Source organism: Zeus faber, assembly GCF_960531495.2.
Source record: "Zeus faber genome assembly, chromosome: 10".
NCBI classification, from domain to species: domain Eukaryota; kingdom Metazoa; phylum Chordata; class Actinopteri; order Zeiformes; family Zeidae; genus Zeus; species Zeus faber.
This window is the reverse complement of record NC_137199.1, coordinates 21,119,763-21,134,431: the sequence shown is the minus strand read 5'-3', so window position 1 is coordinate 21,134,431 and position 14,669 is coordinate 21,119,763. Positions and strand designations below refer to the sequence as shown.

The window sequence follows — 14,669 nt, the reverse complement described above, 5'->3', positions numbered from 1 at the left end:
ACTAATGCGAGCGGAAGTAGACTGAGACTCTCTTTTCCGCCGGCCATTGGGGAGTCTTCGGCAGGGTAAGATTTCCTTGCTGACAATGTCACAAAAGTTATCACCATCCATCCTTTGCCTGGGCCGCGCGTGTGAACCCACCGCCGCGGAATCGCGTAATTGACCCCAACACGGTTATTAAATTACAAATATTGCCCCCGATTTCCTCACCGCTTGGGAAGAATAATCCCCGGTTGTCCTACACACACTCGGCTTGGTGTTTTTAGCGGCACGCTGGTGGCGGCGGCAGCGTGGAGAACCGCCGTTGGATAACATGTGTTAAATGCTGCCGTAGCGGCACTAGAAAACACACGGAGCTGATAATGACCCTTCAAAATACTTTCGCCGACGCGCAACGTTGTGCGCCGTTGAACCGTTGCCTCCCGTCAAGCTAGCTCGCGTTAGCGTCCAACCTGTAGGCGTCAGGTAGCTAACCTAGCATTTGGTTGCTGTTATTTCCAAGACGCATAGGGGGGTTTGTGTACTTAATAAAGGCAGATACAGAGCCGTTTCACCCGGACGTTACTGACAGTGTAAGCCGAAGAAGGTGAACTAGTAATGTGAAGCAAGAACCAGCCGTCTAGCTTCCGCCAGCTAGCCTTGGTGTTGAGTTTACCCGGCAGTGGGATATCTGCAGATGTATTACAACGAGCTCCTTGCCTTTTACAGCATCATGAAGCTGAACCCGTTCTTGACATCCTCTCGGCGTAAGAACCGCAAGAGGCACTTCAATGCCCCCTCACACATCAGGAGGAAGATCATGTCCTCCCCCCTCTCCAAGGAGCTCCGCCAGAAGTACAACGTGAGGTCCATGCCCATCCGCAAGGACGACGAAGTGCAGGTAATGGCGGTTTGGATTGTGTGACTTGTTTGTCATTGCAAAGACCCAACAAACGTTTTTTTTTTTTTTTTTTTCCCCGTGTCCCCTCCCTCACACGTTGTCTCCCTTCTGTGCGAACAGGTTGTCCGGGGTCACTACAAGGGCCAGCAGATCGGTAAAGTAGTGCAGGTCTACAGGAAAAAATACGTCATCTACATCGAGCGCGTACAGAGAGAGAAGGCCAACGGAACCACGGTCCATGTCGGCATCCACCCCAGCAAGGTGAGCCTCAAGAAGTTTCACTATGAAAACGTATCTCGTTGCACATTTTATATAGTGAAAGAGCACCGAAATATGGGTTGAACTGTACTTCAGTCATCTTTAGTTTGGCAAAGGTTTAAGCTAAGTCTACCCTGTTTCATTGAGTCTTAACTGTGTTTTATTCTAATACTTTATTAATGCCTGGTTAAAGCACGGTACATCTTAAATCTAATCCAATACAAAAACTTCATTTTGGATATGATTGTTTTTTTTAGGAGATGTGTTATGTCTGGGCCATTGTCATTTTTTTGGGGTTTGCGTAAGAGCGATAGGAGCTCAGGTAACATTTTGATATTTCCATAGCTGTCTAAAAGGAGGGCTTGCTGTATTGCCTGGCTGAGGGACTGACGCCATTTGCTGTTAAAAAGAATATTCATTAATTTATGCAGCTGGGAAGGTGGTTGTAAAATGTCAAATGCTGGTACTTAGTGATGTGGCTTTAAAGAGATTGAAGTTCTTGAAGGATAGGTATGTCTACATTGGGGTGATGCACTTAGGTGATACAATGAGGCCTTTGGTGTTAACGTACTTCGCATTGATTGTGATACACAAGGAAAGGTTGAGATGTCCCGTTTTAGCAAAAGATCTGCAGTGGAATCTCAAAGAATTTGATTCTTTTTAATTCTTGGTATAAATGTGTTCTTAAAGTCGCTTCTTTATGCTGAATATCTGACTGGGACATAGGTCGGCAAGGATCTCAAATGTTGGTGTACACGTTCAGACTGAATCAAGATGTTCACCTTTTTGGCAATCTTTATGGTATTACTTTATATATAATTCTTGGTATTCTTATCTTTGGATATTGGAAATTTCAAGGTGAAGTCCAATATTATCTTGTCCTTTCATTCACACACAAGTATAGCCGTTGTGGGATTTGTTCTGGACTCCAAGGCCGCTATAGTTTAATGTATGAACGGAAGACATTACAGCCAAAGTACATGGGCATTCAATTAGATTATTATAATATTTATATATTTTTTTGCGTTTAAGTGACAAATGTGTAGATATATTTTTAACTTGTTGCAGGGACTCAAAGTGTGTGTGTGTGTGGGGGGGGGGGGGGGCTCAGATGTTCTATAGACACGTAAAAGTTCTTTCACAAAGTTAAATTGATCAAATATAAATCTTCTGTGGCCGACTCAGGTTTCTCCATGAATTCTAACTAATGGATATTGTCTTGTGGACTTCCATTTTTGAAATGCAGTATTTTCTATTGTACTAACAACTTAAGTGTGTTTATTCCGGGGTGCTCCAGTTTAGTTTCAGCCCAAGTCATGTATGTTAGGGTAATTAGATTCTGAGGTGTGAATAGTGTGTTGAATGTGTCCATGCAAATTACTTAAGGGTGTCTCATCTTATGCCAGTTGTCAGCTGAATTTAATCATTTCTCTGATCTCTTTGCATTTAACTGACAGACAGATATGAGAAGTTTTTAAATTCAGCTGACAACTGGCATAAGAAGAGTACTTAAATGTAAATGACTTGTTATAAATGGAAAGAAGGCTTGATATAACTTTTTGTTTCCCCCCTGGTTTTTCTTTCCAGGTGGTCATCACCAGGTTAAAGCTGGACAAGGACCGCAAGAAGATCCTGGAGCGCAAGGCCAAGTCTCGCGCTGATGGAAAGGAGAAGGGAAAATACAAGGAGGAAACCATTGAAAAGATGCAGGAGTAAAAATATCTTTTGCAAGAATAAACTGTTGTAAATGGGTTCATTTGTCGTGTCATTTTATCCGTTAAGTTGACTGGAACGGAAATGGGAATTCATTGTGGTCTAGTGTATTTATGGGACCACATTAAAAATTGCCAATTCCTAACACACCGCTACCGAGGTTATCTAATGAGGTCACTGCTTTGCGCTGTTTTTACACGGATAACTTAATCATCCATTATTTATTTCAACCAATACATTTTCTAAAGTAGTATACATTGAGTGGTGAATTTTTCATTTCCTCTTTGTGAAGGATTTGATAATACAATTATAAATAATCAAGATTCTGTCCTCATGGCATTACTTTGAGGGAAAATGGTTTGTCAAAAACAAACAAATTCCAAGTGGCAGTCGAAATAAACTCATAAGGATGTATCCCTCAAGGTGAATATTTTTTTTTGCATGGTCTGCATGTTGGATTTCATTGTCACGAAGTTCACAGATAATTGTCCAAATTGGATGCCTTGAACAGATGAATGCAATAGTAACAAGTTGATAGACTCGTCCAAAATTAATATATTAAAATTACATTTGCCTTTCAAGGTATTAATGTTCGATAGGTTGTCTCATGAGGATCTTTCCCCGTAATTTTCTCATTAACAGTTAAATCTCTAGCTCTATTAAAGCTACTCATTCATAGAAAACGACTTTTCTCTAAAGTACACCTTTTTGATTGTTTTTTTCTTGGTCGTTTGGGGGTGGTCAGGGTGTTTTGTGTCAACGCTCATCCACAATCAACAGTTGACCACGACTATCTGTTGGTTTATCCTTTTAGTTTCGCTTCTCGCCGTGCGCAGTACGTGTGTTCTCGCAGGGAAAGGCGGACCCCGCCACCAACGATGGAAAACGCACTGAACGGCTGTTTCTAAAAAAAAAAATAATAAAAAAATGTCGGCTATTAAAAGTTTCGAACGTAGGATTTTTAAATAAAATACTCGTGATTGTACGGAATAAACCGTCGCGAAATAGGATTTTATTCTCCACTGGTGAAGTGTTATCCTCCATTAATGACAAACACAAAATTGAGAAAAATGAAATCAATCTGCACATGATGAACACAATGGAGATGAGCAAAATGCTGCGTTTCCAGGACCCTCGGAAATCGGTAACAGCGACTCGGAAACGCTCTGCATGGAAACCCGCACCAAACGTGTGGGTTAGACGTACCTCAGCAAGATTAAAAAAACTACAGAGCGCCTTCGTTCACCGGTGACGGTGTGCGCCGCCACGCAGCTGTGACGTCGGCTCTGTTATTCCCGACACACGCGGGCCGGAACGACTTGCCCCGAATCTTCCCCGATCCGGAACTCGGGGCTCAGAGCGCCGTTTTCTCCGAGTTCCGACCCTCCCCCTGAACGCAGCACCGGCGCCGTTCCTCCCCACGTGACGAGGTCGTGTGACTCCCCGCTCGCTCCGCTCCGCTCCGCCGTGTGGACCCTGGTTCCGCCGCCGGACTCCCCGACTCTTTTTCTAAACTTTAGTCTTATTTTCACGTTATTAACGCGCAGGCGGCCGCCGCACCCGACGAAAGAAACATGGCGCAACTTAGTTTTCTGATCGCCGTGATAGTTATGACGGTGTTCTGGGGTGTCGTTGGCGGCGTCGTGCCGTGGTTTATCCCTAAAGGACCGAACAGAGGGTGAGTTCCCTTTGGAAGTTGATCTGGTGGTGGTGGTGGTGGTGGTGGTGGTGGTGATGACGGCGGCGGCGGCGATGACCCTCCGTGTGTTTAAGCCGATGCCGAAACAGGACGCGGAACAGACGGGAACGAGGCGTTTCGTGGCTTCGGTTGCGGTCCGCGTTCTGCAGAGTCGAACTGGACGTCAACGGGCTGATCCCGGCGAGGCTTTCCAAAGCGAATAAACGTATTTTATTTTTATTTTTTATTTATTTTTTCAAACCTCTTGGTTTCGTGTTCATCTCCCTCGTACTAAAATACACCCCCCGTCCGTGGAAAACTTTACTTTTTTGAGGAACTTCCCTCGGTTCACGGCGCAAGACTCGCGAACGATTCGTTCGTAGCGAAGTGATCGTGTAAACGACTCGGGCGCCGGGAGTCTCTCCGGCAACGACCGGATTTTCGTCCGAGAAACCGAAAATATTTACGAAGGATGCAATTACAAATGGCAATGGCAAAAAAAGAAAAAAGGCCAATGCATTTGGCGTAATTCGTGTTTGATGTAGCTGCTTTACATTTGCACCTCCCCGCCAAACTGAATCAATTGGACGGAGTGACACGATTCCCGTGAGATTTCGAGCCGCCGCTCGGAGCTGGCCGGCTCTCCCGACTCTTGGTTTCGTCGTTCGGGAAGTCCTCCCGGGCGTCACCGTGCGTTATGGAAACCGAATCCACCGAACGAACAGTCGGGGGGACACGAACGAATCTTCCTGCAGCGTTTGTCGCCAAGGACCGAATCTGAAAACGAGCCCAACCATCCATCGCTGCCCTTGTTTACCTTGTTGTCGCAGGATCGGGTGTCACACGAAGTAGGACCGTGTACGCACGGGTTTACTTCCATTTACATTATTTAGATAGATGCGAAGTGGAACGTGGGAGCTTTTTTTTGTTGTTGCTGTCAATGTAATACTGTATACAGATGCTACTAAATACTTAAAATGTCCTTCCCATTTCCTCCCCCCAGGGTGATAGTTACCATGCTGGTGTTGACTGCTGTGTGCTGCTATCTCTTGTAAGTGCTGCCAACTGGGAACATGCTTACAGGGAAAGCGTGTAGGTGATTAATCAGCTAGTTGATTAATCCAGTTCAATAACATGTTTTTCCTCTCACGGTGCATATTGTGTATCCCTGTCATCAGATGTCACGGTCAGTTTATTCGGCCAAGAACTTTTTTTTTATTTTATTTTACGTGTTAGGATTTTCTCTTGGTAATATAAATAGAGTTAAGATATTCCTGTACGTGATGAATAATTATGTCCACAATAGTATCCATATGTGAAATTTGATGAACGTTTGTCATCCTTCATGGAATGTTTCTGCTCGATGAGGGGCATCACTCTGCTGTTCTTTGCTTATTCTTCCTTGTTTAGATATGTTTTTTTGAATATTTAGGGTTGGCTCTACGTGTTGTGTCTCAGATGGTCAAAAGAGGGCAGCAGAGACACAGAAGAATGTTGTCCGGCAAATGATTCAAGATTCGAGAGCTTTATCGCTCAGGGTCGTCGATTTGGCACAATGTAAAAAGAAAAAAAAAAACCCGAAAAAAAACAAAACCTGAACTACTTCACTAATTCTAGAAAGACAAAAGACCAGGATCACAATGACGATGAGAGACACGGTGTATTACTCCCCCCTTATCATGTTCCTGTGTGTCTTGCCTGCATCAACACTGACATTATGTGTATTGATGTGAAAGTCTCCATTCTGTTTGCTTCAGCTGGCTCATTGCCATTCTGGCACAGCTGAACCCGCTGCTTGGACCGGCCCTGAGCAACGACACTATCTGGTACCTGAACTACCACTGGGACTAGAATACTCTCATCGGATGCCTGAAGTAAAAAGGTTATTTCGTTTTCATTTTATTTCACAAGTCCAAACATACTTTTATACAGTATGCAGCCACAATGCCAGCCCCTGCCATTTGATTGTATGATCCAGCGATGTATTAATAACTGAATGTTGTTGTTTTTTTTATTGTAGATTCACATAGGATATGGGAGAGTGGACCCAAGTCATTGCTGTACACCAATGGAGAATGTGTTGTTCAGTCCAGAGAGACTGGTACCTGGAAATCTGCCTTAAATTTGGATACACACTTTTGTGCCTTTTTGCAAACTTAATTCCCAAAGGATCCTTTTAATGAACTTTTTGAACTTGTTCCTCTGAAATTAAAACTTAGTTTGGTGTTTTGTCTGGTACGCTTTTCCTAACATTACCTGTGCCTCGCGTGCATGCCTTGGAAGTTGTCTGTGTTATTAGGGATTCAGCGCGGAAACCCTATCGTTCTTGTTTCCATGGATCGATGTATATATGTTCATTAAATGAGTAAATTATTATCTATACAGTGGTTGAGGAGTTTGTGTCGATGTGCTTCAAGGTTGTCACAATCAAAATGTACCATGTGTCAAACTCATTCCAGCAGCTGCTTTTCAGACATCACTGTTCTATTTCTGTTTGTATAACTGTTCTAATTCAAAATAAAAGCTTTAGCTTTTTGTTATTTTTGTTTGTTTTTCCAAAACATTATTTTTTATTTTTTTTCAAACTCGAACATATTCAGCATTTATATGTGTGTATATATACTCTATTAAGAGACGTATCTAACGCCATCTTTCATATTTGGTTTATCTATCAGCATAATTTCCACTTAATAAAACCGCAATTTGATTTGCTACCGACGTCAAACCGGGTTTTCTGGGCTTCCCGCTTGCCGTCGTCTCTCCAGCTCTCCGGCCAACATGGCGTCGTCCGACGTCCACGTCCGACTCTGTGAACAGGAAATACTGAAATGCGACCTGGAAATCAAGGCTCTGATCCAGGTGCGCCCTCGTCATTCCCGACGATGCGCGTGTACACGCCGCCGGGCGCCGTCGTGCGGGGAAAGACGCGAGTGAGGAGCGGGGCGGTGAACGTGTGCGCTGAGCCTCCCCCGGTCTGGGTGGTTCGGCGCTTCACGGCCCGTCCGACACCCACGGCTTTCATGTTGTGAATGTCGGGGTTGTTTGTTGTTGTTGTTGTTGTTGTTGGTTTTTTTTGTTTGTTTTTCTAGGACGTGGCCGAATGCGCCGGACCGCAGAGCGCCCTGACGGACACCAACTCCAGGGTGAAAGAGCGGTTCCACGACGCCCGGCTGAGGATCCGGGTAAGTTCTCGGCTGCAACGGGGGGAGCCGACGACTCGTTGTTGTGTGGTTGTTATGTGGTTGTTGGCCGCGGTGAACGGACGTGTGGAGGCGTGTGCTCCGTCAGGACCTGGAGCAGATGGGGATGGAGCAGGACAAGGAGTCGGACAAGCTGGCCCTCCTACGCCAGGTGGAGGGACACCGCAAGCAGATGCTCAGGTGGGGACCGGGGAGCGGGATGAGTTCGCTGTGTTCCTTTTCTCCCCTGGCGTTGGCCGCCGAATGAATGAATTTGCAGCTAGAATGACAGATGTGAAGGTACAGCCAGGGGTGGAAGAAGTACTCAGAACTTTTATTTTGGTGGGGGAAAAAAAACAACAAAAAAAACTACAAACCCCTGTGAAAGTAAAAGTACCACATTGACACCTGCTCTTTAATGTTCTTAAAGCAGAAGTAAGTCTAAAAGTACTAGTCATAAAGCGCTGCTGGAGCTGTGTTTTTTCCTGCAGATGGGTCCTCATGGACATCCTGATTATGATTTACAAAAAAAAAATATTACAGATGGTGTCACCGTGATTTAGAAATACATGCAAATATTAATATAAATCCAGATTTTAATCTTGACTAAATCAACGTGGATTAGAAATGTGATAGAGTTGACACCTGTCTGAAGTATTATCAATGCGTGAAATGAATTTCGATCGGCCCCCGGCCACGCAGTAACCAGACAGCTTGGAGGAAGGCGAACCTGGCAAGCAAGCTGTCCATCGACACCCTGGAGAAGGAGGCTCTGCTGAAGGGGGGAGACGCCCTGAGACAAAGGTGAGGTGTCGGGGTGGGCCGCCTTCGTCATGTCACGGGGTCCTCTCGTCCAGATAATCTCTAAATAGTAAAAGTAAATATTCCCTCCCTGGACACGCCCGATAAGGGTGTATTTATGGGTGATTCCGTGATTGGGGTGCAATTTAGCCCTTGTGTCTCTTAAAATGTAAATCTGTTTCCGATCATCATTTTCAACATTCAATCAGAGAAAACCTGCATTCAACCATTCAAATGATGCATTTACCATCTCAGGTAAAAATATCCTATAATTAGGTTAAGGTTTCTGTGCTGAAGATGGCTTAAATGAGTAACAGGGTTGAAGTAACCGGGTTGAGTTTTTACCATAGAATTAAAAAAACATACAAATTGTGGTTTACTATCATTTGTGCTGATGGTGTGAGGAGAATAAGGACATTGTAATGATTTACCAAAAATGTATTTTAACAAAATAAATACATACATTTCAAACAATGATTTTGGGAACAGGTTTGCACTTTGAGAGCGACCCACTCAGTAAATATCCTAATATCAGTGAAAATACAGAAGAAGAAAAAAAAAAAAGAACGAGAGACCGTACTTCTTCCCACGGCCTTCAGGGAATTCAGATGATGCAACTGCTTATGATTTGTGGAATATTCCAAATATTTCCTAGGGGCGAATGTGTTCAGTTAACAAGGTTGAGTGAATATTATGGGACGCAACAAAAATGAAAAATTGTCAAAATCCACAATGATTTTACACACAAAAAAACATGTTTCGAGCATGAGATAAAAACGGATTCACACTGTAATGCGATAATAAAACGATTTCTGAAGGATTTTGAATGATTATATTTTTTGAGGTTAAAGTTAAGTAATAGTGGGAACGCCGTTTTCTAAGTGTTGTTGCTTGTTTGTGTGAACGTTTCGGCCGTTGAAACTTGGGGTTAGGGAAACTGAAACTTGCATATAAGTTGTTGTATAGGACACTTTACTGGAGGGTGAAAACTGTTTTACCTTGACCTTACATGCATATTTGTAAATGTAATAACAATAAGTCCCGATCCATCTAGTCCTGTTCCTGTCCGCCCCGCAGGAAGATGACGAAAGAAGACCTCGCCCAGACGTCCAGCGACATCACAGAGAGTCTGATGAGCATCAGCCGCATGATGGCGCAGCAGGTGCAGCAGAGCGAGGAAACCATGACTTCGCTCGGTGCGTTGTGTATAACTGCTCAAGTCGTGCGGGGGACAAGTGAATTTAAATAAAACATCTACGTTGTGGAACGCCAATAGAAAACGATGTTGAAGGCGCATCTCTTGTTGTTGTTGTTGTTGTTGTTGTTGTTGTGCCTGGGCGCAGCCACTTCCTCGAGGACCGTGCAGGAGACCAACGAGGAGTTCAAGGCCATGACAGGGACCATCCAGCTGGGGAGGAAGCTCATCACCAAGTACAACCGCCGGGAGCTCACCGACAAGCTGCTCATCTTTTTGGCCGTGGCCCTCTTCCTCTCCACCGTCCTGTACATTTTAAAGAAAAGGCTTTTCCCTTTCCTGTGACGCAGGTAAACGTGCGGGCGGCTCTGCAAGGAGTCGTCGCAAACGCGCCAGCTCGCTGAAATCCCGATTTAAACCTGAAACGTGGGGCGGGGCAATATTTGAAACTCATGGTTGTAGTAATAATACAAACCCTCTTGAATGGAATTATCGCTTATTGCAGCGGAATAATATTGAACAGGCGAGTTTAATTGACTACTTACAGGAAAAAGAACTTTTAAAAAAAAAGTCACGTTAAAGTGTGACATTTGAATATCCAAATTCTATTGCTAAATATCCCGTTATACCGTAAAAATATAATGTTTTAGCTATATTGCTGAGCCCTACTTTAAAAGATGACCGTGCTCATGCGTGGTGCTGCTCCACACTGTATTATCAACATGAACCAATCACAATGAACCAATCACATGTGTTACCTTTGTTAACAGCGCAGGATTTCCATTACAGTTCAACCTTTTAAGCCGGAAGTGATCGAAATGTTCAAGGAGTCAACATGTTTTTTGTTTATTTCATTATTTTAGTTGTCAGTGTGACAGTAATGCTGTGCATTGCGTTTTGCTCACAAAACATAGCTGGCTTAGTCTGTTTATTTATTCTTCATGTATCCACATTTTAACACTTTTTCGTAGCATCAATGACGGCTTTTAGCGCACACAACCTCTTAAAGCATACAGTAGATACCGGGCCCTGGTCGTCACACTGTGCCGGTATACTGTCTCAGTTCCCTACAGGGGAGACATTCCAAGTACCTTTTGATTATGCCTTGAATGAAGTAATTCACAGAACTTTAATCGTATTGAAACACATGAAGGACCTTTAGTGTAGCATATCCATGTTAAATTAAATCCAGTTGTATTTAAGGATGTATCAACTAAAGACTGAAAAAATGATATTGCTGGTGAAATAAATCTTGAATATTTAAAGACCAAATTGGTATGCGAGGGAGTTTATTTGGTTCGTGCAGTGCAATGCATCAAATACGATATGTTGGGGAAAAAAATGTGATCTCAGTGTTTTCCAGCGTGGCATGATTGTTGGTGTCAGACGGGCGGTCAGATGGTTTGAGTGTTTCTGTAACTGGCGATCTCCTGGGATTTTCGCGCACAACAGTGTATAGAGTTAACTCGGAATGTTGCGAGGAACCAAAACCAACCAGTGAGGGTCAGTTCTGCAGACGTAAGCGGCTTGTTATTGAGAGAGAGGAAAAGGGGGCGCACTTTGGGCCCGTTCATACCGGTCAGTCATGGCTTGAATGCCACACCCTATTTGAGTTACGTTGCCGACCGTGTGCATCTCTTCATGGCCTAAATTGACCGTCTTCCAACGGCTACTTCCAGCACGACGATGCACCGTGTCACAAAGCAAACGTCGTCTCAAACTGGTTTCATGAACATGACTGAGTTCAATGTTCTTCAGTTTCCTTCCCATAATGCAATCATGACAACATGGACCGGAATCTCAAAGCAATGTTTCCAGCATCTTTTGGAATCTTATGCCAAGAAAGGTGTGTGTGTGTGTGTGTGTGTGTGTGTGTGTGTGTGTGTGTGTGTGTGTGTGTGTGTGTGTGTGTGTGTGTGTGTGTGTGTGTGTGTGTGCGCGTGCGCGCAATATTTACTTTCTTCTTAACGGATGTAAGGTGTAAATCATTTCCAGGGCCAAAACAATAATAGCTTTTACTGTTGTTAAAATGTAATTTGTTGTACCAATCGCAGCGAGTTGATTCCGTTCTGGGGAATCGCTGGTATGGATTTATTGGGGTTATTTTGCAATCCAACAATTAGTCTGCCTGTTATTAAACGCTGTGTTTGTGCACCGAACCATCTGTTGGCGACTATCACTTCATATTGAACCGAGAAGAGACTCGCAGAGCGCTCTCCTGACTGTGTTTTTGAGAAGCTTTGGCAGTAATCTCATTGGTAGCGACAGAGAAGCATGCGTCCCTGCCTTTCTTCAGATAAGACCCGGAACAGCAGATTATTCCGACTCGCCTCCCTCTCCCTCGTCACCGTGAAGGGGGAGTAGTATTTTTAGGTTTGTGTGACTTGTTATCAGACGGTGCCTTTTCAACACTGTGGAGGAGAGTGGGTGGCCAACGTACCGCAATGACCTTCCCCCATTTTGAAATGATAATGTACAACTGTTTTTTTTACATTTTTTAATAATTAATAAATACAAATTCCTGTTTAGTTTATTGATGCATGGACCTATCTCCTATTTGGGAGTTGTGCTGGAGTGTGTTCACAGGAGAACCTGTCTTTGTTCTCTTCACATGCCGACCTGAGTGATGCATAAGCAGCTCTTACTCGTTTAAAGTGGTGGCAATTGGACATTGGAGGCCCTGAGCCTGTCTGTATAGCTGCACACTTATTTGCTCTCTGTGTTAAGCAAATTAAACTATTCTGGTATTTAGTGCTTCAATAGGGTCAAACAACGGCCTTCAGCCTTTATTATGCAACAAGGAGAGGATTTGAGCCTGAGGACGCACACTTCATTCTTGATTTATCCTAAACTGGGCCATTACAGACCCGCTTGTTGAAATACAGTATTTGATCATTTACTGTTTTGGAGTGGAAATATTTAGGCGTTTTAAAAGAGCCTTGAGCACTTAACCAGTATGGTGAGTTTTAGAAAGGGGAAGGAACATGCTCCTATAATTTTCCATATTTGCGGGAAAGAAAATTATTTCTTTCAAGGGCTTAAAAACACCTTGTTTTGTAAGTTTGAGATCATTCTGGTTTACAGCTGTTATTTTGAGGATTCAGGTGATGTCGATGACAATGATCGGGCAACGTTTACATTTTTTACAGACGTTCATTACAGACATAATTTACAGGCGTTACAAACCCGGACATGTTTCACACGCATTTAACACTTACAGTCCCTGTGTTGCTGGATTTTCAAAAGCTTTTTACACGATTATCTTTAGTCCATGCATTTAGCTGTCTCTGCTGGAATTGACACAGGCAAATGTCCCTGCAGGCAGTGAAATGTGTAAACTAAACAGTCTTTTAACCCCATTTAAACATGAAGAAGTTGGCTAATGGCCACTTCAACACTTTTACATGACATTTACCATATGAGATGCTGCGCGGGTTATACTTTGAAATCCATCAGCAATGCTTTCCTTATGATATTAGAAAAATAATAACATTGCTGCTTTAAACAGAAATCCAAACATGTGAACAATTGTAAAGTGTGCGAAAACTTTAAAATTGAAGCACATCAAGTATAATAACAGATGACGAAATTAAGGATTGAGTATGATGTCAGCAAGCAGTCGGGATAATCATTACGAATGCACAATAATTAAATGTAATATTGTTATTATTATTGTTATTATTTCATAGTGGAGTTAGATAATGTGTATAGTCAGTTCACTTACCTAAAATAATTATAAATGATGTCGAAGATATAAAGATGAAAGATAAAATTAGTATAAGAGTTTGGCTGACTCCATATTTTTTATAATTTTTAATAATCTTTTAAAAATTCAAACTTCAAAAGGTGAACTGTTTTTCTTGCCTGTCTCACTTTGACAAAATCACACCATTGCCATATCAGGCCTACATCTCTAGCAATAATCATAAGATATGTAATAATATGCTTAATAATAATTACATTGTTTTGTCCTTTAAATACAATTATATGACCTGTTTCTGCACCAATAAAAATTACATTGAAATTATTAACATAACCTGCCTTAAAATAACAACAAAACAAAAAAGACACGACAAACTTTTTTTCCTCCTTAACAAAATGAAAACATTTAGGAGGAAAAAGGAGAAACAAATGCATGCTGTGGGAAAGTCTATTTATAATTGGACATATTAAGGTTTCTTATTCACCATGTCCTGATGCTGTGCAACGAGGATACCCCGCCGGAGGAGAACGTATTCTGGGCACTATTCAGCTCCCCTACCCCGAAATTCAGATAGTTCCCGTTGTTGGAGGACCCCTGGATCGTTTGCATCGCGGCTGGGGAATAGCTGCAGCCAGAGCCGGGGCAGTTGCTGAACGTGGGGTAGTTGCTGTAGCCGAAATGGTTGAGGCCCATGTTGTACGGCGCGTTGTATGTGGCGGGGTCCGCCAGGCAGGACTTCCCGTCGCGCACCAGCACGGGGACCGAGATCCGCCTCGGGGGCGGCAGGCCCACCATCTCCAGGCTCTGGTCCTGCCTCTGGCGCTTGCACTTGTACCTCCGGTTCTGGAACCAGATCTTGACCTGGGTCGGGCTGAGCTTCAGCAGGGCCGCCAGGTGGTCCCTCTCCGGGGCCGACAGGTACCGCTGCTGCTTGAACCGCCGCTCCAGCTCCAGGACCTGCGCCTGGGAGAACAGCACCCGGGGCTTCCTGCGCCTCCGCGCTTTGGTCTCCGGGCCCGGGGCCTCCGCAGCCGCGGCCTGAGGAGGGAGGTCTTTAGGAAAAGAAGAAGATTATTCCACAAGTGCATGGTGCGCAAGCAATGTCTCTCTCAGCCGGCGGAAAGTACAAAATATTCAAACACAAATAAATCAATGTAATTGAAGTGTGCAATTTAATATTACAGATATACAATATACAAATGAGAATGTTGCCTTTGTTAAATCTTAAATCTGTTAGCTGACAGAATACGAAAGGTGTGTGC

General features: G+C 43.5%; 4 protein-coding genes across 4 annotated transcripts in view; 3 read left to right on the top strand and 1 right to left on the bottom strand.

The window, feature by feature from the left end:
- On the top strand, positions 1 to 2,890 carry rpl26 (ribosomal protein L26). Its single transcript, XM_080008311.1, has 4 exons — positions 1 to 65; positions 709 to 880; positions 1,001 to 1,141; positions 2,726 to 2,890. Exons 2-4 carry the CDS (start codon positions 713 to 715, stop codon positions 2,852 to 2,854), a joined length of 438 nt encoding a protein of 145 aa, XP_079864437.1. The 5' UTR covers positions 1 to 65; positions 709 to 712; the 3' UTR covers positions 2,855 to 2,890.
- Positions 2,891 to 4,305: 1,415 nt separating this feature from the next.
- On the top strand, positions 4,306 to 7,069 carry atp6v0e1 (ATPase H+ transporting V0 subunit e1). Its single transcript, XM_080007621.1, has 4 exons — positions 4,306 to 4,529; positions 5,533 to 5,580; positions 6,287 to 6,411; positions 6,550 to 7,069. The coding sequence occupies exons 1-3, from the start codon at positions 4,426 to 4,428 to the stop codon at positions 6,378 to 6,380; spliced, it is 246 nt and encodes an 81-aa protein (XP_079863747.1). The 5' UTR covers positions 4,306 to 4,425; the 3' UTR covers positions 6,381 to 6,411; positions 6,550 to 7,069.
- A 218-nt stretch (positions 7,070 to 7,287) lies between these two features.
- Positions 7,288 to 10,260, top strand: LOC307236116 (vesicle transport protein SEC20-like). The gene is made up of 6 exons (XM_080008409.1): positions 7,288 to 7,388; positions 7,619 to 7,711; positions 7,818 to 7,909; positions 8,411 to 8,512; positions 9,587 to 9,705; positions 9,853 to 10,260. Exons 1-6 carry the CDS (start codon positions 7,308 to 7,310, stop codon positions 10,047 to 10,049), a joined length of 684 nt encoding a protein of 227 aa, XP_079864535.1. The 5' UTR covers positions 7,288 to 7,307; the 3' UTR covers positions 10,050 to 10,260.
- A 3,627-nt stretch (positions 10,261 to 13,887) lies between these two features.
- nkx2.5 (NK2 homeobox 5) overlaps positions 13,888 to 14,669 on the bottom strand; it is a gene marked incomplete at both ends in the record, with an annotated part of 1,514 nt that continues 732 nt past the window's right edge. The window contains one exon of the mRNA XM_080008191.1: positions 13,888 to 14,459. Within this exon, the coding sequence (XP_079864317.1) occupies positions 13,888 to 14,459 (572 nt within the window). The remainder of the gene's footprint in view (positions 14,460 to 14,669) is intronic.